The following is a 23,374-nucleotide window of genomic DNA, read 5'->3' as shown; positions in this document are numbered from 1 at the left end:
CTACATACATTATAAAGACATGGTTGTAAACTGTAAGTTGACTGGGTTGGCAGGAGGCATACAATTGCTGGGTGGTAATTCTATTTTTTATGGAAAAATAAACAACCTAATAATCAACCAAATACTTCTTGGCCTTTTGGGTCTTCTTTTCTTTCAGAAATTAGCAAGCAATGATAACATAATTTTTTTTGTTATGTGTTTTCTAGTCTGCCACTGTAGAGTAGCTTAAAGCTCCTGTTAGTAACATAGTAGCACTGACTGTTTGGGTTTCCCAACTTGTCAAATGCTGACGCTTTGGGATTGTAGGTCGAGATGGCCGCCATCCGAAAGAGAGTTGACCCAAAGCATCAGTATTTGGAATGAGACTCAAGAATAAGCTATCTTACTAACAGGAGCTTTAACCTTGATTTCCCAATGACATGAAACCTCAGAAACAAGGAGGAGGAGGGGGAGCTGTAGCAGAGTTCATTGCCTGCCAATTCACATCCTTAAGGGAAAGTCATTGATCAACAAAATTGATGAGCTGTCAGAAACTGTATCCAGATTTGTAATTGGGAGTTGGATTTTCCTATCAGAAACTTGGCTGACTGATAGTACTACTGCTGCATATGTTTTACTGATTTCCACTATACTGACAAAGTGTCTCTGGTGTCTGTTGAGGAGGTCATTCACAGAAAGATGGGAAGGAAGTCTAGGTCCATTGTGCAAAATTGTATGCACCCTCCGTCGTGGCCAGGCAACAACAAACATTCTAGTCCATGAGGCTAACATTAGCTAGCGTACTACTGTTGACAGAAACTCAAAATCTCACCTCCAGTTCTCGCTGAACAATAGACAATCCGTGTTGACCGCCTCTCCCAAACCAACTTCTCATCCAGACTAGTTTAGCCTTCTACTTTTGTTTTTTCTCACTGCAAAGCATTACTATAGCAAGTTGTTGAAACATGTCAGTCTCCATTTTGTTTACATCTGCTTCACCATCAGATCACATGAGAGACATCACGTGAAGTGGTGCATCGCTTCTCTGGCACAATAATCTTAATATCCTGTAGTGTGCAAAGCACCATTATTTTCAAATTTTGCATGTTTGAGATTTAGAGAGAACGTCTGAAAAATTCTTTATGCTGTAAATGTATGTGCTTGATGAAACCCTATAGTCGTTAAGTGGTCATTTAGCATTTCCATGTAATCCACTGAACAGTTTAGGCTTAATTTCCGAAAGCGTGATAATTGGCACAATAAATGAACATGTTGGTAGCTTTTGTGTATAGTCTGACTCTCCATTTTGTAATAGTAATTCTTCAGTATCTACTTATCTAAAAGACACTAGGTACTGACATTTAACAGTCTTTGGTAACCACTAAAGGTTAGGGTAATCAGGGTAACCCACCGTAATCAGACAATATTTAACAGGTAGAACTCCTGAGCCATTACTCTGTAATCAACAATTAAGCCTGTGTTGGGTGACTTCAAGAAACTGTCAGATAATGTGATTGGTTTTAATATATAATTATTTCTAACACAAGCACAGAGTTTTCTGCAGGTGGTGGCCAGGTTTAGCATCAGCTTAAGAAAGCACCAGATTACAATGCAGTGCAAAATCACTTTTGATTTCCTTTGTAGCCATTTAAACCTGACAACAGAGATATTTAGGTTTCAACTTTCAGGCTGCAGATGTGATCTCAATGATGTACAGATCATTAAATCCATCTTTTTTAACAGCAATACAAACATCAAAATGTTTCTTTCAACTTGTAAACAATTCTTCGGCTGGACTTCAGATGACAACTAAAGTTGGCAGTAAAGGATATCCTCCCCCGACTCCTGCAAACACATACACACATGCACCCCGTCGCCCATTTGTCTCTGTCTCCCTCACATTCTCTCTCTTCCGGTGAGCTCAGTGAGACGGGTGTGATGTGTGCCGCATCACAGCCCCCGCACAGCTTGTTACCATAGCAACACAGGAGACAGAGAGCAAGAAAATTATAGAAGGACAGAGATAGAGTGAGAGAGGGAAAGTTTGTGAGAGAGATATCAGGATGTTTACTTGTGTACTATACACATGCCTCCATCTGTGTCCCCTTACTATAATGAGGATGGTTTCCAAATCCTTCACTCACATCCTTGACTTTGGGTCATTTGGGTACATTTTTATTTTATTTAATTTCGATTTGGAGGCTGAAGAAGATTACTTCAATTCAGATAGAGACATTCACATATATGGTAACAGAGTGACTGCTCAGAGGCAAGGTAATGCAACATATATCCTGCAAATGGTCACATTATTGGTTAGACATGATCCTGCTCTTTCACAATATGCTCCAAAAACCCTAAACATTGATCTACAGCTTCCAGCTCCCCAAATTTGAGAAGCACAAAGGCAGTATAATTCAATGCTACAATAAATGACTGAAAAAAATCGTTTTATGTGTCATCAAAGACAAAACATAGCAAAGAAAAGATTTTAAAAAAGTGTTACGTGTATTTGGCACAAGAGTTTAAAAAAATAGATAGCATGGGGGGAATGTCGTTGAGATCATAAATGAAATCTAAATCAATTTTGCATTAAACTTCTTCAACCAGACACATTATTCAACATTTACTGCATATTAATGAATCATCTGTGTCACCTCGGCTTATTGGGGCCTGTCAATGCAGGTGTCATAGTGTTTCAACAACACAGGAAGCGCAGCAAAACCTTTCCTTGTTGAAAAGTTGCTATATGGCTTGGAATGATCAGTAAATACAAACCAAATGAAAGTAAAGGTGTTTCAGAAAAGCAAAAACAGCCTGACAATCACAAAAATCCAAAGAGTGGACCAATCATTGGCTCAAACAAACCGGCTACACACATCTCCACAGCGTCAGCCAGAAACCCCAAAGAGTTTGAAGACATGTTAGTAAAATTAACACAAGCAATACATTTTACTGTTAATAACAATCTAAAATTGTATGCCCTAAGTGTTGTGGCATCACAAAACTGTAGGGACACTGTCTGGCCATAGAGATTGTCTATGTCTAACAAAAACATTGCTAACATTGTTAGCTGGGACAAGCAGAGGACTAGCAGGATTTTTTACTCTTCTGCTCAGAGTATAAACAGATCAGAGAAATATTCTGTCTGAAAAAACACCAGAATTATATGAGTTAAGCTGTGAGGAGCAGATCAGGGCTGAGCAGGGAAATGCAGACCAACCCACAAAAATCTGCAGATTATATCATCACCTGCCATCAGACTGAAAACATCTGTCCAATGATATCATGTATGTGAGATTGTGTATGTACACTGTGTACATGGATGTATATTCATAATATATGATCTAATTTATCATCTTCATATGCATGCTTATAGCTATATATTATATATTATATTATTTGACTTATTTATCATAAATTATTAGGTTCTTGTTTTATTATCTGCTGTCATATTTGCAAAAGCAGCTAACACCCATTCATGCAAATAAAGCACATTTCAATTTTGATTTAAGAAACCGGACAGGAGAAGAGAGAGAGAAAACGAGGAGAGCGCTGGTTGAGAAATGTGGTACCAATGAGATGTGGGAAAGCCATTAAAGTGCAAAATGACATGCAGCTAATTTACTGTAGATTCATCTAGTACTCTCTCTCTCTTTCTCTGACACACACACACACACACACACGATTCTGTGGGCGATAAGCTGGATGTCTCGTTACTGGGCATTAGCTGCACCTCTCCTTGCTAATCCCTGCTGTCAGACAGGCTGGTGGTGTGCGTGTGCGTGTGTGTGCAGCCCAACCAGTATAATTATTGCCATCGTGTAAAGCAGGGAATAGCTCTGACTGCTGCTTCTAAGCCACCGGCCCATCATTAGGTTACACAAGATTGTCGGTTAATGGCTGTGTGTTTGTGTGTGTGTGTAGAGAAGAGTGTGTGGTGGTTTGTGTGTGTGTGTTTGTACGTACACTGAAAAGTGACTTGGCAGTAGAGATTATCTTGTCTCAAATGTTGATGGCCCGAGAATCCACTTGAACTGAACTTAATGTTAAAAGGTAGTTTTTCAGTTACAATGTTTTTACTCTGCTGTAGTAAAATCATAGGTTTTAATTGAATATTAGTACAGCATATAGTATATTGTATATGTTTCTATACTTTTTATTCCCAGAGATGTTTAAGGTAACGCTGTGGTAAAATTCATATTTTGTGCATTTTGGCACCCCCAACTGATTCTGAGTGTGACACAACTGATGTGAATATAAATCCCAGGTTTCTGTAAAAACTTCTCCTTCCCGCGGTCATAAGCTGCTGTGATAGCAGCGTAAAGCAGAGTTAGCTAAGAGAGCTAAGAGCAGGAGGATGTCAGGGGGAAAACTAGAAAACATTTTCTCCATAAACTATGATCCAGTTTCACCAAATCAGTGATGATTAGTGCTGTGCATGATACTGCCATAAAATGCTACACGCTGTGATCCTACCCACTCACCGAGGTTACATAGTGTCAGTAGCACAACATAAGGATGATATTGGAAATGAAATAAAAGGAAAACATTTCTTTGATACATCGTAATTCTCTCTTGAAAGATTGTCTTGATGTAGAAAAGTAAATAATCTGATATATAACTCTATTCTTAACATCATGATCGCCTGTGACAATCTTGTAAGACCAGGCCGTTTGAATCACACGGCTGAAGCGATTGGATGATGAAACATTGCAGACATGAACTTGTCCGTCGTGTTTACGTTCCAAATGAGGCTATCTCTTGGGGTTTGGTGAGGATGGCTGAGTGTGAGCAAAGGTAATTGATATTATCTGGAATGGTCACTACAAATAAGCTCTGTTTTACATGCAGCAAGTGCAGCAAGTTAATTCATGTATAGAATTAAAAAAATTGATGCATGATTAAGAAACATTGCTAATCATTTCATAATTCCATCGTAGCCCTCTGAATCGGAATCTAATCAAATGGTGAGATGCCTTCAGATTCCCAACCCTTATAGACTAGTGACCAATAACTCTGCTGATTTAAGTATGACATTATATATTAAGACAGACTTCCTAACCTCTCTGCTAACTGTTGATTCACATGGCTGGTTTGAAATGGAAATGCCTTTTCCAAATAATGGAGCTACTTAACTTCAAACTGCACCTCAGTGTCTGGTCCCAGGCTGGGACATTGCCTTTGAAAGTCAGTTAAATGACTTGGCTTTGGGCACAGCTGTCTTTGAACATAGAAACTGAGAAAGTAAGGCAGTGCTGGGAGAAAAGAGAGAAGGTTGGAAAAGCAGTGAGAGCATCAGGGAGCAAGAGACCAAAAGGCCACTGTGGTGATAAAGATAAAGCAGAAATAAGAGAGACAGGGAGGGAGAGAGAGTAATGTTACAGTGGTGGCGTATTACCTCAGCAGGTGATATTACAAAGTCCGCTGTGCTGAATATGAGAGATGACACTTTAATGTGTGAAGCAATAAAAAGTGATGAGGCCAGACCAGGAGGAATAGGCAGAATATACAGCCTCTGTCTCTTTCTAACTCTTTTCCCCCTGACATCATTCCCCAATCTCTCTTTGTGTTTCTTTCTCCAATGCTCAACTCACTTCTTCACCTCATGTATCATCGCTCTTCTTCTTTCTTGACCTCAAGAAACACACAGTTATCCAGCCTTACGAAACACTGGCACCTCCTTTTTGATCATCCTCTCTCTTCCTCTGTCAGTCATTCTGTCTTTCCCCCAGAGATCATATATGTGTCACTTTATCCTCTCCTCTCTCCGTCTAGCTCAATCCCGCCTTATCTCCATGGATTTAGTTGTCTTTAACCTCTCCTCTCCCTCTGGTGTTTCTCTCATGAGTTTCATTGTGTGTTGCTGGCTGTTTTTGCTCCTTTTGCCATTTCTTTGATCATCCTCATGCCCAGTTTCCTTTTCTTTGTTGATATGTATTTGTCGCTCCACTGTAGTTTTGTTTTTCTGTTTTTTTTCCCCCTTCTCTATTGCTACTGACAACCCAACTGCCAGAATGATGTCGGCAATGTACGTTTTTGCAAACCAGGGATGTGTTTAAACTTCACACGTTCTGTCTTACACCTGCCCCAAAGTGCCATTGCTAGTTTCAGACCGACGCAGTTGTCATTTTAATGCCCAGCACCCACGTTGTGTAAATAGCAAATGTACTTGCGCCCACCTATGCGCCCCTGGGAGTGTTGGTCTTAAAATGAGGTGTGGCCAGGTGCATTGATGGTGCCCTGCTATCTTAAGGCAGCAGAAAGCAACTGTGCCATAGACTAACAAAAAGCTGGTCCAAAGTCAATAGTTCATTATTTTCCTGTTATTTAAAAGGCACCTTTTTCAGGTAGTAAGGTGTGCCTACATAGGTGGGCTCAAAGTGTGTGTATTAGAGCGTGATTGGTGAGGCTGCTTTCAGTTATTTGAAACGTTTCCATCCGAAATACTGAGATATGAAAACGTTTTTTTCCTCACATATTCACACACATAGACACTATTCAACAGAGGCGAACCAATGTATGTATTTGTGTCTTCTAAATTTCTGTGTGTCTGTGTGTAACTCACACAGCTGACTGCGTCCAGACAAAGACCCCAGCTGGAGGGCAGTAATGTCTGTTATCTACACTCATCCATCTTTCTTCCCTCCTTCTATTTCAGTCTCCACCCATGCCATTCCTCCATCTAAAGTTATTTTCACTCTTCGTCTCCCTCTTTACTCCTCCTAATTTTAGTGCATCTCCTGCTGCTCTCTTTTCTTTATGTTCGCTCGTGAAGAGGGGTGTTTCTGCAGTCATTCGAAAGGGAAAATACAAATGGACAGTTCTGTTTTGTTCTTGTTCAACATGTGCAAAAGTCATAACATAATTTAAATGAATTCAAGCTGCATTTATAGCCCACAGTAGGTATGAAGACTGCCTGGCAATATAAAAATGGAAATGCAAGGTCCACTTAACAATAAGTGTTCTCCAACGCAATCCTGCTTTAATGTAACATACTGTGAATGAAAATGCAAAGGGCGCTATAATTGAAGAACCATTTATTGTAATAAAACAGGATTATATAATCAAAAGAAGAGTGTTCGGTTTGCTTTTAACATTATATATTTATCTGTTTTTGTGGCAGAGAAGTGTTAGCAGTGGCATTTTTGTGTGATCACTCATCAGCATTGCCAATTTGTAAATGCAAATGTGAGCTTTCCTTGGGATTTCTATTGTCAGTGTCAAAAAAGTCATTAAGTCAAAGTTTGCAAGAAAGAGCAAACTTTACAACAGCTCCCATGTATTTGCATGGGAGTAAAATGCCACGCTTTGTGCGCACAATGAGAGACATAAAATCTTTCCAATTATGTTTCAGTAGGTAGAGCATGGGAGGATTTGTGCTTCTGTTTCCACTGGGGACACACTGATCAAAATGTACACTTATAATTCCAGACATCTCTTGTTTCTTGGTGAACTCGTGTTTGTTTATCACTCTGTCTTTCCCTTTGCTCTTTCTACTCTGTCTTCGTCCAAGCCAAGGCTAATTACTACTTTCTTCAGGCATCTTAACACTTATTTCTATCTTTATTGACTCCACAATGCCATTGATTGAAAGTGAATTTAACCAGTAATGAAAACAAATTGAATTGGATATTTTCCAATGTGTTGCCTCCACCACTGCCCTGGATCATGTATGTATGTCCTTGTGAACTAAACCACAGTGTTGTCTCCCAGTGATACTTTGCAGCAACTTCTGTTACAAAACGATTCTTTCCCATTGCTTGTGACATATTTTCCAAGAACATTTTCTCAATGACAAACAGTGATAGAGCGAGTTTGGACAGGCCCTGAAGGTCAATACACATTGCTGAAGTTAGCATGCTAAAAAATGGCACTGTCATACGAAAAAGAAACATCGCTGTAATTTGAGATCGATCAAATTTGAACTGTCATTCTTCTCTGTTAGGAAAGGGCGATTTTTTTGTTTCCAGCACTTCTTCTTCTTCTTCTTCTTCTTCTTCTTCTTCGTCCTCCCTCTCTCTCCAAGTGACCTTCTTTGAGCTATAGTTTGAGTCAATATGAGTGAGAATTAATGGAGTGCGTTGTCTGAACACCACTTTTTGCTTAAACAGTAATCCAGGAGTAAATGATTTACTAGTTCGACTCTGAATGATCTACTTTTCCCTACTTTTTTGCTCTTGCCTTGGCTGCCTGCCTGCTTGTCTCTCCACACCAGTCCCCCTTGAATAATATGTCTATGTCTTTCTTCCTTTTTTTTGTCTATGCGTCTCTCTCTCTCTCCTCTGCCTTGACAGTTTTGTTTTTGTCCCCCTGTCACATATCAAATCAGCGTCTGCTGTCTGAAGCCCAGGGGAAATCAGCAAAGTTGCCAAAATCCGAAATACACTCTGTATGCCTAAACTAGCCTGAACAAAGTGTGTGTGGGTGAGTGTAAGAATCAGGGGGAGTGTGCACGTCTATCTGTGTGACTTATTTTTACAGACAGTCGAGGAAGTGAGGGCATTTCTAAGGTTGGTGCATGTTGTTGAGAAAGGGTCCTGGAGGGTTTGAGGTTATTGAAAGTGTTTAGATTGGGGTCAAGAATCACTTGAAGAAAATTGAACTTTCATTGAATCCTAATGTTCTGATTGAAGAGTGAAAATGCTTCCAATTCTGGTAATTTATATATTTTTAGATGAACTAAACACTCATTTTGTTGAAACATTCCACATCCTTTTATTAATATTAATATTTTTGTCTGTGTGTGTTTGTCTTGTTTGATATATTTTCCTTTTTTCTCAGGCAGCTAGGTAACTGAATTACAGTGATTATCTGCCAATGTAATTATGGTTCTGTGAAAGATTGAGTAATAGACTAGGAAAAAAAATAGGAAATATGTGCAACAGGGAGAAAGAATAAAATGGAAAGAGAAGGAAGAAGGAATGTAAGAAATGGTCAGCCAGTCCTCAATTAAGAAAAAGAAACAGATGGAACAGAGAGCAAGCAGAGGATAGATAGATACTGTAGATAACATAGCCAGAATTCAACTTTATGCAAATTAGGAGCAGGTAATGCAAAACCCCATTACTTGAAACACATCGCGCTGCTACCACAATGTATATACAATGAGTGGGAGGCGTGAAAATGATGGTTTGTGGAAACTTGCCTTTAGTGAGCCAAGATAATCCATCCACCTGACAGGTGTGGCATATCAGGATACTGATTAGACAACATGATTAGTGCACAGGTGTGCTTTGGACCGGTCACAATAAAATGCCACTCTAAAATGTGCAGTTTTATCACATAATGTGCCAATGTCACACACAGTTCTGAGGAAGCTTGCAGTTGGCACGCTTACTGCAGGAATGTCCACCAGAGTAGTTACTACTATATTGAATGCTCATTTCACTTCCATAAGCCTCCTCAAATATTGTTTCAGATAACTTGGCAGTACATTCAACTGGCCTCACAACCACAGACCACTTGTAACCATGACCGCCCAGGACCCGCCCATCCAGTTTCTCCCTCTGCACGATTGTCTGAGACCAGCTGATGCAACAGTTGGTTTACACAACCAAAATACTTCCTGCACAAACTGCAGAGTTTAGAGTGGCCCTTTACTGTGACTAGTCTAAAACACACCTGGGCACTAATCATATAATTTAATCAGTATCTTGATATGCCACACCTGTCAGGTGAATGTATTATCTTCGCAATGAGGAGAGGGAAAAGGAGTCATGTTCAGTCACATGGAGCTTCAACAAATTTGTGCTAAAAACAGGGAGAAATAATTATATTGTGTGCTTAAAAAAGGTTTGAAATCTTTTACTTCAACTTGTGAAAGATGGGAGCAAAAGCAAAAGAGATAGAAAAGAGATTTAGAGAAATGTTGAATAATAAAGGAATTAAAAGAGAGGCATTAAGTGGAAGAAATGGTAAGAGAGAATAAAAGAGGGAGGATCCAGATGTGGGGTGAAAATAGAAAGAAGAAAAACTGTGTGAGAGTCTCAGAAAAAATAGAGATGGAGGGTAATGAAGTGTGGCATCGATAGATGAGTAAAAGTGAACCTGCTGCCAAGGTAAGCAGGCGTGGGCTGTTCTGCTGCGTGTGTGCGTGTTACTGAATGACGGGCGTGGAAAGTGGCCCGATCACTCACATAATTACACAGTTGGGTACACACATGGACACAGGCATGGCTCGCAACCCTCTCTCTCTGTTATACTCACACACAGAGTTTAGTGCCACTGTGTCTGCGTGTGAGACAGTTCTGACATTTGGCTTAATGAGTTTTGCTGTTGTCATGGTGACCTTTGACCTCCGTTTGGCCGAGGCTGTTGATAGATGAGGTGATGCGGCTCACGGCTGGTGACTGGATCCTCTCCGCTCAAATTATAATTTGAAAAAGAATGTCAGAGCTCATGCTCTTCCTAAAGCCTCACTCTAAAACTCTCCATGAATTGACTCTACGCACTTAATGGACAAAGAAGAATGTAAAAGAGGCCCCTCTCCTTTCTTAACATTTAGATATGAGCGTAAGTAATTTAGCAAGTCCTGCCCTTTACCAATATTTCTAATAATAGCTGTGCTATACAGGCATATTGTTAGTCATTTATTACAACAGGATTTGCTCAGATACAATCATTTCTCATCTTTAGGGTAAGAATGGAAACAGTTATTTATGCCCACTTTGTGTTTTTTTCTGCAATCATAACAAAAATGCTGCATTTCTCATCTGAAACCAAAAGTCCCCCACCAATGTCAAACCTGAATTTAGATCTGATATCTTCAAACACTATAAAACTGTAAGAGAATGGTTGGTTTGATGTGCTTTAAAGCTGTTTGTCATAGACAAACAAACAAATATACTGTGCATCATTGCATTATAACTTTCTGAGCTGTCTGGGCAAAACTATATTGATAAAATCCGGGGCACTGAACAGATGTTTTTCACCATCCATCAGTGAGGAGGAGCTGACCGAGCTGACTTCTACACTGATAAATCCCAACTTGTCAGATCTCTCTCCTACAAATTGTGGATGCATAGTATTTGCAAAAAGCATCCCCTCCCAGTGTTGGCTTGCATTATCCTATTTGGTCCAAATAGTCTGCTGCAGATTACTTTGCGTGCTGACATGTGTTGCTGTGTTGTGCTTAGCATTTTAAACGGACTATACAACCAAATTCCTTTAGAGAACATCTATGTTTGTTTTACCCATTGCTTTCTGACAGCAGAGCTTCTGCATGTACAGCTGTTGTGCCGCTAAGTTTTGGATGTTCACAGGCATGCAGAGCAGCTTACATCCTTTTTTCTCCCCTTCATTTTTCCGCTCTGTCAGATTGTGACCGTCTGTCTATGTGCTCTGTGTTCACTTTTCCTACTTGTGTTGTCTGTCCAGCTAATTAATGCTGTCAGGTTTGGTTGGTGGACTGCTGGTGTGTGTGTGTATGTGTGTGTGTGTGTGTGTGCATGCAGTACGTTTGTAAGCAGCAGATGCTCATCTAGAATCACTGCCAGGTTGCCATGGCAGCTAGAGAGTGGGTGGGTTGGGGTCGGGTGGCAGACATTAATTTCTAAAGTGACCCATTGGCAGCACAGCTTCAGATCAGATTCACATATTTTGCCAATAAAGAATCTGACCTTATTTACCCCAGCTAAAGTGGTCCTACTACAATGATCGCAGAACAATCCAAATTTGTACCCTGATATAACAGCTCGGAAATTGAAATGCATGCCTCCACTCTCTACTCTCTCATCAAACATTGGCAACTGTTCGTTTTCTCACCACATCTATGATTGTATCAAGACGAAGCACAGCCTGAGGTCAAAGGGAAACAATAACACAAACGAACGTGTACTTTAAGCTGTGGATCCCCACACTCTTTGGTTCATTAACTGATTAAATGATATCAGCTCACTTTAATTCAGATGAAATGTTCAACAGGGATGGCCTTGTCTAGCTGTAGAGGTGCAATGATACAGTCAGCTCTTGATTTGGTTCACCTTTTTGTATTCAGCAATCACAGTCTAAAATTCCTTATCTACTTACTAATTAGGCGCAGCAGACGGTCTTAGATGTTTAAAATTAATATCCACATCACCTTGTCCTACATGCAGATTCTTATCTCCATAAAACTCAACTGAATAAAAAAGGAAAGACTGTATGAACCTGGTCAGAATAACACTCTCCAAACACCCTAGTTTGCTAGTTTCTAAATCAAATGCATCCATGGTCAAGGATTTCTTGTCAGTTGCATTTCACAAAGACCGCAACAAAAGATCAAAAGGAGGTTGGAAGATAATCAGAGAAAGCTGAGTTTCAGGCCAATTGGGAAACCATCAATAACGCACACAATGGAACTTTGTCCATTCACTCCTTTTGTCCAGAATGACAGAATGAAAACCCACTCCAGCAGTCAAATTGAGTCAAAATCCCCTTTGCTGTATTCCTAAAGGCAACTTTCTTGTTGTCAACGTCTCCTTGGAAGGAGAGAGACACAAACGAGAGAGAAATGTTTTGCCAGAGATAGATTTCACATTTTTTTAAGCTGTACTGTAACATCTGTATTGCACACAAATACTGCCCAATATTTCATTAACATCCTTGTTCAGCTGTGATATTAGTTGCAACCACTTTTATGGAAGTCTTAAAGGTGCTCTTTAGAACTTCTGTGTTGTGCTGGACGCCAGTCATTACGTTAGTGGACTCCTTTCCTTAACTAACGTTAGCTTCTGTTGCTCCCTCTTAGCGGAGCGGAGACAGGCACTGAGACGAGGCACTTGAGGACGTGCATAAAGTCACATCCTTTGGACTGTCATGGAAAATCTGACCCGAGTCCTTCAGAAAGAAATCCACAGTCCAGCAGTATTAAACAACTTAAACAAATCTTCCACAGGATGGAGAAGGTCTCATTTTTCATGTCACATTGCAATATGCTCACATATAGCCAATACAAAAGTGATTAATACATGTGCATTTCTTAAAAGTTACACAGAGCCCCTTAAAAGGAGTAGACATTAGAAAATACATGGTTCAAAGGATGCATTTGTTTGGTGCCTTTACTTTTTGCCGTTACTAATCCTGTAACCAAATCCACCTGGAAGACATATTCCTGAATTCAAAGAGTGAAAAACTTCTGGCGTGAGACAGATTTCTTAACCAAGAAAGAACCAACTGAAAATTAATAATCACTCGCAAATGAGTCCCAGTTTCTATTTATACTTTGAATGAACAGAATAGGAAGGCAATTGCCCCAGGCCTCAGTATGTAGAGTGGGTTTGTAAAAAGTTCTGCTTAAGGTAGTGCGTTGGCCTACAACACTGGCATACTGTACTATTATGCAAATAGCATTTCCAATATTGGTAGAGACAGGCCATCTAATGTTAATTGAATAGTGGATAGAAAATTGTGTGTGTGATGGAGAGAGAGAGAGAGAGAGAGGAAGAGGATGTGTGTGTGTGGATGTGCATACACTTAAAATCCAGTGTGGTCTAACGAGACACAAAGTACAGACAGCAGGTTGAGCGTGGGCTTGAAACCATGGCAACGGCCTTGGGCTCCTAGACATGTTGAGAGAGAGAGAAAAAGAGGAATTCATTAAGATCAGTTTGTTTTTTTATCAGGTATAGTGAGTGATTGATTAGCCTGATGTATGATGGTACACACAGAAATGTATTGCCCCCTTCACACGCATACTGCACACACACACACACACACACACACACGTTCTTTGCACACTCATAAATGTATACATCTACCCTAAAGACTTCTTGTAGGAACATCGCCCACACAGATACATACTATAGATTTTCATCTGTAAACATTTGTGTCTATACAGCACATATGGCCCTATAGGTGATTTTGAATTGTAGGCAAAGAATGCAGAGGGCTCACCAGTGCACCTGTGGTATTTTTGTGTTGGAGGCACCTGCAGTGTACTCCCCACCATGATGTTCTGACACTTTGTAATTGAACAGTCCAGTCCAGTCTCCTGAGATGAAGCAAATATTGTTGTTCATTAGGTGCTGTGTTTTAGCCGAATATACTGCAACTCATTAGGACATCATTTTTAGAGATAAAAGACTGAAAGACTGAAAGACTAAAAGACTGAAATTGAAAAGAAATAAGCTTTCTATCCATCATGAGTGGTTTGAGTTTGAAACACTAATTAACCACATAAGCAGTTACTGTGGCACTATTATTAAAAAAGACAGCACAAAGACAGCCTTGACACCAAAATTGTTAGCGATGCAAGATATGTATCGGACCAATAAATGATTGCCCTAATATTGGGAATATTATATTATCAGCTATTATCAGTGAAATTATCGCCAATAAATAGAGCCAATACTAGAAAGCCAATTGCCATTGCTTTCATGGACTTTCCATGCACAGCAGCTATAAACTCCGATACAGTAGGTGGCAGTAGGCACCTTTTAAAGTTGGTGTGTGATCCACCAATAAACAATGAAGGAGAAGGACAAGCTCAGCACGCTGTTGTCTCAGTCATGACGTTAAACTGTGTAATGAGCACCTGCACAACAACGGCAATCCATGCACTGTAGACTAGAGAGCCAAACAATTTGTTGCCGTTGTGGGTGGACATCCTAGCCTTTCTTACCCTCAGGTGTGTGCTTAAATTGCAGTTCATGGACCTCTTTATAAAATACATAAATTGTGAAATTATCGGTTATCTGATTGGTATCAGCCACAAGAAGCTGCCAATTTTCAGTTATTGGTATCGGCTGAAAGAAAAAAAACATTTTTTTAACCCTAATGTGGCAGTCACATTCTCACAGGCCTCACCACCTGCTTTGACGCAGGTGAAGACAGACCTCACTGTGTAAGAAGTAAAATTACGCTGCTGGCATGTGCAGTGCACATGTCTGTTCTCTTTTATGTTTGCATGCTGGTGTGGGTGATCATTGTTGTCCTCCAGCTATAACAGAAATATCAGTAATGAGAATTCATAGAAACGGAAGTCACTACATATATATTGTTTAAAAATGCCATTTTATGATACATTGTCCAGTAAAGCACAGTGCTTAGAAACAAGCCCAAGGCCATCAATTATTGGTTAAATGTCAACACACACAAAATATCTCAATTATAAAATGAATTTGTGGGAGTCAGAAGGAAGTATTGTTGTTTGTCTTGTTCCAACATGTGTGGGAGTCATTGTGTTAACCAGGAAATAATTAAAATCACATTTTTATGCTTATAGTGTAAGACAGAACAGTGCAAATATGATTTTGTGCTGGAGAGCCAACCAAACATATTACTTTCTGAAGGGGCAATTAGAAATTTGTTGATAAAACGCTGCATATTTTGTCAACAATGATAAGTGAGCTGTTTTCATTTTATTCTGAAATTTGATCACAGACAGTATAATACAGTGGGAGTGAAGCCATTTGGTGAGGTCACTGATTGGGTTCAAGACCTTAGTGGCACAAGCAGAGTAATTTATCGGAATTAAGGACAACTTTCCAGAACTGTTCTTACTTTCTGGTGATGATTAATGCAAGTTAATGAGCATGTTGGTGTGTGTTGCTTGTCATTTTGGCCTCTGAGGAGCAGCAGGTGTGACCTTCTGGGAAGCTTGCCAAAAAGGTGACAAGCGGAAGAATGAAAGAAAGGAAGGAAAGAAGGAAGGAAGGAAGGAAGGAAGGAGTGAGTGGAAGACAAAAAGAAAGAAATTAAAACAACAAAAATGGATTAGAAAACAAACAGATGTGGCATTAGAGCAACACAGCATGCCACGTATGTGTATGTGTGTGACATAGTATAGATAGAATGTGTTGTGTGCATAGGAAAGAAATAAGCAGCAAAAACGAGAAGGGCATATTGACAGATAGATGGAGTGCAATGTGAGTCGGAGGAGGGGGAAGAAAAAGAGGATAGAGAAACAGCGAATGGGCTCAAGGGAAAGCTGAAGGTGTTAATGAGAGAGGGCGAAAGAGACAGATGGAGAGAGAAAACTGAGTGAAAAAAAGAAGAAATCTATTGGATGAGAGTGCTGATTAATTAATTGTCATCGATTGTTTACTTCTGTGTGTTTTCACTGGCTCTACCTGTCAATCTCAATTCAATTTTTTGATTTTTTCTTTTCCCTTGTCTTACTTTCTTTCTTTCTTTTTCACTCTGCGACACACTTTGTCTCATAATGTCAATAACAGCACTTCAACAATGAAAGTGTCCCTTGTCTTACATCAGAGACAAAAATGGTCAATGGTTTGAGCAGCAATGTGGATCTCTAAGAGTTACAATAGTGTGCGCTCAACACTATTTCAAGCTCCATTGGTTTACTTTTCATCTACAAGACTCATTTGACAGAGAGATGGTTTTAAGTCAAGACTTGATGTAATGTAGAACAATATGGTAACAAGTAATGACTTGTACCAAATGTATTACTGCTATTGAAATGATAGTCATATAGTTTATTTCGAAGCAACATTACATAAGAGGAATATGTTTGTTGTAGCACTGTAATTTTGCCTGGCATTCAAGTTGTTTACTTAAAATCCTGTTACTCTGTGAAACCTGATAAAAACTAAGGTATACCATAAACCAGAGGTTCCCCACCGTCCTGGCTTGAGACTCCTTGAGTTATTGAGGTGGGTCATGATGGATATGTCGATGTGTTACGATCAAGTCAACCAATTAGTGAATGAGTAAAAAGGTGGAGAGAAGTAGAAATTAGCCAGCATTTATAATAATGGAGAAAAGGAACGGTTAGAGGAATGTCTGGAAAATAAATGGTAATGCTTTGCAATTAGGTACACAAAAATGTGAGTAGTTACTGAGGAGAATTCCTAAATAACTGTGATATGAGGACTATATAGTAGAAAATGATGAGTTACTAGAGAACAGAGAGAACTATGAGTGAGGAAATTAAAATGAAATGTTATTTCAAAAAACAGTGTGATGCTAACTAACGATTAAGTAATTAGTAATTGATAAGTCTCTCAGTATTATGTTTCACTTCACTCAAAGGCACCCAAAAAGAGAAGGCTAACTAATGATTAAGTAATTAGTAATGAATTAGTTGTCACTACTTTGCGCCGCTCTGCAGCTGGTTCATAGTTGTTCAGGAACAACTCATGAAGAAAGTGGTCAGTATGTTGACTCAAAGATAGTTATGAACTAGTCATTACCTAATGATTCATTAATATAGTATCTCCCAGTCTGTTTTGTAGTAACTCATCATTATCCACTATATAGTCCTTGAATCACAGTTATTCAGGAATTACTCATTCACGATTCATTTATCAAGTCATACCTGATTCATATCTTACTCGCTCCGTAGGATCCACTTACATTTTTATTCTACTTATTGTAGTGTTACAAAATAAATTTACAATGATCTTGTGACCCCTTTCAGTTTGAGTTATTCATCAGCTTTTTTTTTCTGTAACATATTTCATGTCCTTATAACCAAAACAAATAATTAAAATAATTTTCTGCTGTACAGCGTGATTCTTCATCAGTCTGTCCAACAAAGTAGCATTTCGTGACTCATCTACGACAGCGAGCCAAACAAGCATTGGTGACAGAACTGCTGCCCACCCACCACACAAATATGACACCATACATCCACACAAACGCACATTTCTTTGGATGGTTACAGGCATGGACTGTCATGTAATGGATATCCATCTAGAAATGCTTCCACCGTGATTTATGGCCACAGCTCAGAGGCAACGGGTGACAAGAAGAATGACAGAGAGGAAGAAAGAGAAAAAGAGGGATAGTAAGAGAGGCACAATCGGTGGCTCACAGACACACACACTCGCACAAACACTTTGGCCCTCCAATCAGACTAAGGCTGTAGGACTGCTGTAGGAGAAAATGAGTTTTGTTCTCTGGAGGCTCAGAAAGAAAGAAAGAGACAAGAAGAGAGAAAGAATGAGGGAAAGAAAGAAAGAACAGAAAGATTTTCCACTGGAAGAGCTGAGGATCATTGTGTTGCTTGAGGCCATCTTGGCAGTAGTTGAGAAAGGAGAAGGGAAGATTTGTCATTCGCATCCACTTCTCTCTCTTTCCCTCCCTTTCTTTATCTCTCACTCACACACTCACTGTGCCATCTGTGCTTCCTTGAGGAGCAGTAAACCCAAATTTTGCTCCCCAAAAATGCAAACCACAGCGATATGTCCACACGGTTTGTGTGTGTGTATGTATTCGTCTTGTTGTCTGACAGGGCATGACTGCTGAGCTGCAGCCAAAATACTCCATTTGACCCAGATCATCTCAGCACCCGGCTGGTGTGTGTGTGTCTGTGCATAGTGTTTATGCCTATTTGTCAGCGATATGATGAAATTTGGACATTGCCCATAATGATGTAAGAGCTTCCCTCCCACGTGTCCTCTGACTCTCTCCTTATTATTCTGTTTGTGCCTCCTTTCACTGTGTTTCTCCCTGATTTGCTATTTCTGCATCTCCTTCTCCCGCTTCTCTTCCCGGTCTTTCTGTTTCTTATTCTCTCCGTTTGTCCCTTCCTCTCAGGAAACTGGAGCACTCACCAAGTTAATGTCTGTGTGTGTGTGTGTGTGTGTGTGTGTGTGTGTGTTCAGGTATGTGTGTGAAATAGGGTTTATTTGTTATGGTGACATATTGGTGTCCCTGCGCTTCACCTCTCAACCCAAACATTTAATTTCATACAATAACAGGCATGTCAGCTGTTCACTGCAAACACACACACACACACACACACACACACATACACACACACACACACACACACACACACACACACACACACACACACACACACAGAGAGAGAGAAACCAAACAAACCCATAGTTGTATATGTAATCCCATCTCTATGAAGAAAGAAAGTTCAGCGCTCTTAATGGGCTCTATAAACTGACCCATTCACCTTTTCACCTCAGCACATTATAATTTGCATGTACTGTGCATGCTTAACTAATTAGGTTGGTTATTTCAACTACCAGTATTACTGTAAATCATATAGAAGCTGGTCATTTAAAAAAATCCACAATACTACATGGCAGCACACCTGCGAGAGGGTTCCTGTTAAATATTGGAGGTTCTCTCATAGCAACAGGTGCTCAGAAAACAGTAATGGAGACCAGATAAGGTGTAAAGGTTGGCTACTTGTCAGTCCAGAATGTCACTGAGTCAGCCCCAGTATGTCAGCCTTTAGTTATGATAGTAAGTCAAAAAACTACAAACACAATTTGCCCACATAGTTTCACAGTTGCTGACTATCTCGTGTTACGTTGCACCAGGTTCATTGTCCAATGCAAATCATAGAATTCTGGAGGACAACAAATATGGAGATGACTGGATATTTTTGTAGAACTGTTTAATTAACACAATAATTAATTGTTATTAACTTATTAATTAGCTTGTGCTATGACATTTTGAATATGAGTTTAAAAATGGCATTATTACATATTTGTAATTCATAGTAACATCAACCTATGGAATAGGGATGAGACAATAAAAGATTATATCGAAAATGATTCCAGTATGTTTTATTAATTTTAAAGAATTTTTAAGCATATTTTGATGGTTATCCCAACTCTGTTCTTGGAATTTTGCAAAACTTTTCTGCTTGTCTCTCCTTGTTTTTCAGTGATGGATGGGCGGACCGATATGATGTAACAGATGGCTATGTCAGGGAAGCTGCAGGTGGTATTACCATCAAGCTCCAGTCGGCTGATGTGAAGTGGTTTGATGAGTACTACCTTAAACTCCGTCCTGAGAACAACCACAGGAACCCCTGGTTTCCGGAGTTCTGGCAGCATCGTTTCCACTGTCGACTTAAAGGCCACCCCCAGGAGAGCAGCAAACACAACCGCACCTGCGGCAGTGAGTACAGACACAAATGCACACACAAGGACAACCAAAATAGAATATTATGTAGGAATTACCATTTTACATCTTTATTTGTCCTTGAGATAATTTGGATATAAATTGAAATTTACTGTTTTGATAGTAGATGGGTTTAAGAAATTTTTTCAAGCAAAAATGTCAAACATTTGCTTTGGAGTTGCTGCGTTTCATTGTCATTTCTGATAATAAATGAAGAGTCTTTGGGTTTTGGACTGTTGGTTGGGCTCTGGGAAAATGTTGGTTGGGCTCTGGGAAAATGTGACAAACATTTTTCATAATCATCATTTTATAGACTAAATGATTAGCAGATTATTTGATCATGAGAATAATCGTTGCAGCCCTAATGGACATAGACAACACAGGTTTCTACAGCTGTACTGTGTGGACAAAACCATCTGGTGTACATAGAAAAAAGAGACTGCATTGTTTTGGGTCAACACAACAGGCTACAGCAGCAATCTGCATTTGTATTGACAAGCATTTCATAATGGCCCCTATTAATGCAAATAACATACACTCACAAAACATACTGGCTGAACACACAGCACACACCTACACACACACACACACCATATGGACACACACACAGCTTTCCGGTTCATCTGGAGATATCCCTCGTGGCTGTGGGTGCACCCTTCCATTATTTCTTTGTATTTTGTCTCCCTCCATCTTTCTCTCTCTGTTTCATTCTCTCCATTCATACGCAAAACAGTGTGCGAGAGCTGCATCAAAGGGAGTCATGTCTCATGTATTCTAATGAAATGGGACATGAAATAAAAATGAACAGGACAGAGAAAGAGGCAGAAAGAAAGGAGATGTGGAGGTGGGAAGTGGAGAAGAAATGAGAGGAAAGAGAGAGGTCTTTGATGTCAGGTACAAAAAGCAGACTGTGTTTCGTTAACTAGAGGGGAAATTAAGAGTTTCTATGATATACCTGCCTTTCTCTTCCATCCCCTCCCCCCGGCTCTACCCACCCACCTCTGCAGAGCGGGAGTCACTTCGGCAGCAGTATGCACAGGACACCAAAATGGGGTTTGTCATTAATGCCATCTACTCGATGGCATATGGCCTGCATAACATGCAACGGGCACTGTGCCCAGGCTATCAGGTAGGTACTGCTGTGATGGATGAATGGAGTGATGTAGTAGGACAGACCAAGGAGATAAAGGAGGGACATGAGGGGAGTGGAAAGTAGGAATGGTGGGACAGAAAGAAGGTACCAGCTGGGCATTGTTGCCATGTTATGCTGGATTTGGTTCACATGGTGGCCATTTTTGACTTATGTCACACTACATATAGTGCAAGATGGGAACTTGGATGATTGCTATGCTATGCTATATAAACATGACTTATTAATTATATGCCGATTTAGAGATTTTTATAGAAATGTACAAAACTGAACCAAATTTAGCTAAGACAGAAAATACAGAAGAGAATACATCATTGCTGCTTCACGTTTAACAATTTTGTCTCATATTAGTTGTAACTTTGTGGTAATGACTTTAGATTTCATCATTGTGTCATGAGATAATTCAACTTATTGAATTAAGTTCACCGTTCACTGTTGGAGTGATGGCCTGAATGGTATAGTCATGGGATAGAAAAATAATACCTGCTATACCCCTCTGAAAGTTCCCTCCAAAATTAAAATACATATTTTTCCTCTCACCTGTATTGCTATTTATCCATCTAGATTGTTTTAGCCACCCTATGATTGTGAGTTGCAGAGTTTTGGAGATATCGGCCATAGAGATGTCTTCCTTCTCCCCATATAATAGAACTAGATGCCATAGGCCTTGTGGTGCTCAAAGTCCCCAAAAAATACATTTGAAAAACTCAACAGCAATGTCTCTTTCCAGACTAGGCAGGCTAATGTTCAAATTTAGCTGAGGAAGCCTCTTGTTGATAAGTAGATGCATGCTTTTGCCCTTTTGAGCGCCACAATCCAAGTACCATCTCGTTCCATTACATTCTTGAGAAGGCAGGCTGATATATCCAAAACGTCCAGATGCATAAGGTCAGAGGAAAAATATGTATTCTTGATTTTAGGGTGAGTTGTCCCTTTAAAGTACAGTTTTTATGTTTGGATATATATTACTGTACTTAAACTGAATTTTAACTAAAGGAGTGTTTTTACTGTTGATATGCCATTGTATTCAGTTCTTTGAATTTTTATCAACATGGATGTGGATCATTTTTGTTGGATATGACATGACTGTTCATGTATTTTAAGGGCCTGTGTGATGCCATGCGACCTATAGATGGTGCTACACTGCTGGACTTCCTGATGAAAACCAACTTCACGGGCGTGTCAGGAGAAGGAATCTTATTCGATGCAAACGGAGACTCACCTGGCAGGTACACAGGTGTAACTGAACAGAGCTGACATGGATTTCTTTTTAGTATGGCCTTCCAGATTGTTTCACCATGTGACACCACTATGTGTGCGTTAATGTGTTGAATGTGTACTGTATGTGTTCTTTTTATCCACAGGTATGAAATAATGAACTTCAAAAAGATGGGCAAGGACTACTTTGACTACATTAATGTTGGCAGTTGGGACAACAGGGGCCTGAAGATAGATGATGATGAAATCTGGCCCAACAAAGAAGCCATCATCAAGTCAGTTTGCAGTGAACCCTGCGACAAAGGACAGATTAAGGTAAAATAACAGATACAGATAAATGTCTGGATTCAAGAGGTATTTGTGACATAAAACACATAAAGTAGTAAATAAAATCTGGTTTGCGGTAAGTAATTGTAAAGAAAGGTCATTGCAAGCAATGTTGTGAATCCACCATCCTGTTCATGAAAAATGTTCATATGTGGAATCTATTATACCTAAAATGTCTTATAAACCAGTTAAATTCATGAGGCATTTTCATTCTGATCACTGGAATAAAAGGCTCCACATAAAACAGCGCCTGGTACACAAGCAAAGTTAAAGGTACTCACAGACATTGTGCATCTTGTCACTTCTAGGTGATCCGTAAAGGTGAGGTGAGCTGCTGCTGGACGTGCACTCCCTGTAAGGAAAATGAGTTTGTGTTCGACGAGTACACCTGCCGAGCCTGTGAACTGGGCTCCTGGCCGACTGATGACCTCACAGGTTAGTCTCTGTTGTGTCTGCATGTTTATTCATAATATTTTGGTGCAATCTCACACACATTTTCCCTTTTCAGGAAAATAGTTGAATGGAAACACTTGAATGAGGACATGAAACAACAGTATTTGATCAAGCTCTTACATAGTATTGATGTCGCTCACAGGAACCCATACAATGAGCACTGTGTGTGTGTGCATCTACAGTATGTGTGTAGGGTCATAGGATATAAGATGTTTAGTAGAATGAGATAGGTTTCCATGATACAGTGTGCCATTACAGCATATTATTAGACAGAAAGTACTGCACAAGATACACTAGAGAGAGAGAGAAGCTGAGAGAGATCTTTCAGTTTCAGCCTCCCCTCCTCTTTCCCTCCCCTCCCCTCCCCCTCTCTCATCCCTTTAATTTGTTACCAACATGGTCACCAATGTTTTAATTATTCTGCATCAAGAG

The 23,374-nt window shown here is 39.8% G+C and overlaps 1 protein-coding gene across 1 annotated transcript in view; it reads left to right on the top strand.

Moving 5' to 3' along the window:
• Positions 1–23,374, top strand: part of grm5b (glutamate receptor, metabotropic 5b) — a 60,095-nt gene that overhangs the window by 25,440 nt on the left and 11,281 nt on the right. Inside the window, exons 6-10 of the mRNA XM_073487290.1 lie at positions 19,556–19,791; positions 20,802–20,923; positions 22,049–22,173; positions 22,309–22,477; positions 22,798–22,924. Coding sequence (XP_073343391.1) covers positions 19,556–19,791; positions 20,802–20,923; positions 22,049–22,173; positions 22,309–22,477; positions 22,798–22,924 — 779 coding nt within the window. The remainder of the gene's footprint in view (positions 1–19,555; positions 19,792–20,801; positions 20,924–22,048; positions 22,174–22,308; positions 22,478–22,797; positions 22,925–23,374) is intronic.

Source organism: Pagrus major, chromosome 2 (assembly GCF_040436345.1).
Source record: "Pagrus major chromosome 2, Pma_NU_1.0".
Classification (NCBI taxonomy): domain Eukaryota; kingdom Metazoa; phylum Chordata; class Actinopteri; order Spariformes; family Sparidae; genus Pagrus; species Pagrus major.
Note: the sequence above shows the minus strand (reverse complement) of the source record. Positions and strands in the feature narration are given on the sequence as shown.